Source organism: Eimeria mitis, genomic scaffold (genome assembly GCF_000499745.2).
Source record: "Eimeria mitis Houghton genomic scaffold, Emh_scaff8295, whole genome shotgun sequence".
NCBI classification, from domain to species: Eukaryota; Apicomplexa; class Conoidasida; order Eucoccidiorida; family Eimeriidae; genus Eimeria; species Eimeria mitis.
The window spans coordinates 1-1,910 of NW_024016316.1; the positions used below are offsets into that span (position 1 = coordinate 1).

Sequence of the window (1,910 nt, forward strand, 5' to 3'; positions counted from 1 at the left end):
GGCTTTTACACAGCCCCAATCACTGCCACCGGTGTCTTAAATCCTAGGCGCAGACCAATTGCTAGACACCTGCTTAAAGGAGCTTGTTTCTACCATTAGGTGATTTTCCTGTATTATTTACTACATTTTGTGATAGTTCCAGGCCGAAACGACAGCCCGGAACTACCGACCACCTTTGGCTTCACGGCCTTCTGCGTGCGATCCCTAAATAGCTGTGGCTGTTGTTTCTGCCTGCACTGTGTTTTAACGACGAGCACACCTTTTCATTTTCTTCAGTTTTTTTCATCACGGGAGATAGCGCTCTCTAATCCAGTCGACGCGCCTCGCCTCCGCTCTCTCCGTGACCGGCCCGACGTGGCCAGTGGTTGCCCATAACAACCTCGCAGGAAGAGGCGTATTACCGCATTCACACGATTCGTGTGACAACTAAGAGAACAAAGTTGGAGCATCTGTTCTTGACTGCAGTAGAGAACAGGACTGAGTCGAGGGCGGAGAAGTGTTGTCAAAGGGAACGCAATTGTTTATTCGCCGGTGTGTAATCTGAACAAACCACGATATAGTGAAAATGACTGAGAAGGCCACCCCGTTTAGGGGTTCTGGGATTGCAACGGTAGGGGGTGAGGCCCCGGTGGAGCAATGCCCGCAGGACAAATTCTGTGTTGAAGAGGACTCTCCTCTATGCGACTCTATCATGTGGAAGATGCTAGACAACTACTATAAACAAGTGGCAATTGAGGCATGGGCTCACGACTACGTGCCTTCCTTTGTGACGAGCAACAGCCGCTTGTGTAGATCCTATGCGAAAATAATCATCAATTTCCTACAGGATTGGTTTAAACGACCAGAGGCGGACCCAGATAAACCCGTAATTATCCTAGAAATAGGTGGCGGGCATGGACGTTTCACGTTTCTGCTGCTTCGGGCACTGCTGCGCTACAAAAAGCTCTTTGCAAGTCTGGGCCTCCCTGAGCGGCCTTTTCTCGTCGTGTTCTCGGATGTGGCGGAAGCGAACGTGGATTTCTGCTCCAAACACCCGGCATTGAAGACCTTTGTAGACATGCAGTGGCTTGATTTTGCTATTTTCGATGGAAACAAAGACAGGAAAGTCCATTTGGTCGTCAGGAATGAAGCTGTAGTAAACGGCGCCGCCCCTGTTGTTGCTATCTGCAACTACGTCCTCGACTCTCTCCTCACAGACGGCTGGAGGTACTTTCCTTCTCACGCATAATAATTTCCGTCCCTAGAGAAATGCGTGACCCCAATATCTCAACTTCACGAAAAATGAAAGCAGGGGCTTGCACCGAGCTGCAGCCACTCCAGAGGCCCGATACCCCTGAAGAAGTGCTTGCAGCCAGCTTCTCTTTAGCCAGCATAATCCCTCAATCAGAATTCCAGTACCAGCTTAGTAGAAACAATTCTGCATTTTATATTGGAAGCTGTTGTTGCTCTTTGGTCTGCAGGATAACACCGGAGGCCGCCGAGAACGAGTTTGAGAGGGCGCTTGTTTCCATCTACTCGCCGCTAGAGGAGAAGGAGCTGGATGCTCCCGCGATCATGCTGCGCATGACGCTGGGCTGGAAGTGGAGGAGTGTGGACTTGGAGGCAGCCTGCGATCCTTCTAGTCCAGCGAATATCCCCTACCTGCAACGGGACCCTACAATTAAGGAGGTCTTGCTGCGCTACCGCAAGCTGAACAAACAGCTTTCCTTTGTGCTCCCTATTGGAGCTTTTGCTCTTTTCCGTAACTTGAGTCACATCGGTGGAGGTCGCCTGTTCTGCTTAGTCGGCGACAAGGGCTACCCAACAGCTGATGAGTTTGTGGGTGTGAGAGATCCCCACATCGCTATTCACGGCTCCATCTCGTTCATGCTCAACCTTCACGCCATAAGGACTTTCTTTGACTGCATGGG

General features: G+C 50.7%; 1 protein-coding gene across 1 annotated transcript; it reads left to right on the top strand.

The window, feature by feature from the left end:
- Positions 1 to 565: 565 nt before the first annotated feature.
- EMH_0094510 (uncharacterized protein) lies at positions 566 to 1,811 on the top strand (the record flags this gene model as incomplete). Its single annotated transcript, XM_038023160.1, has 3 exons — positions 566 to 1,206; positions 1,461 to 1,741; positions 1,795 to 1,811. The coding sequence occupies 3 exons, from the start codon at positions 566 to 568 to the stop codon at positions 1,809 to 1,811; spliced, it is 939 nt and encodes a 312-aa protein (XP_037879014.1).
- Between the last annotated feature and the right edge of the window lie 99 nt (positions 1,812 to 1,910).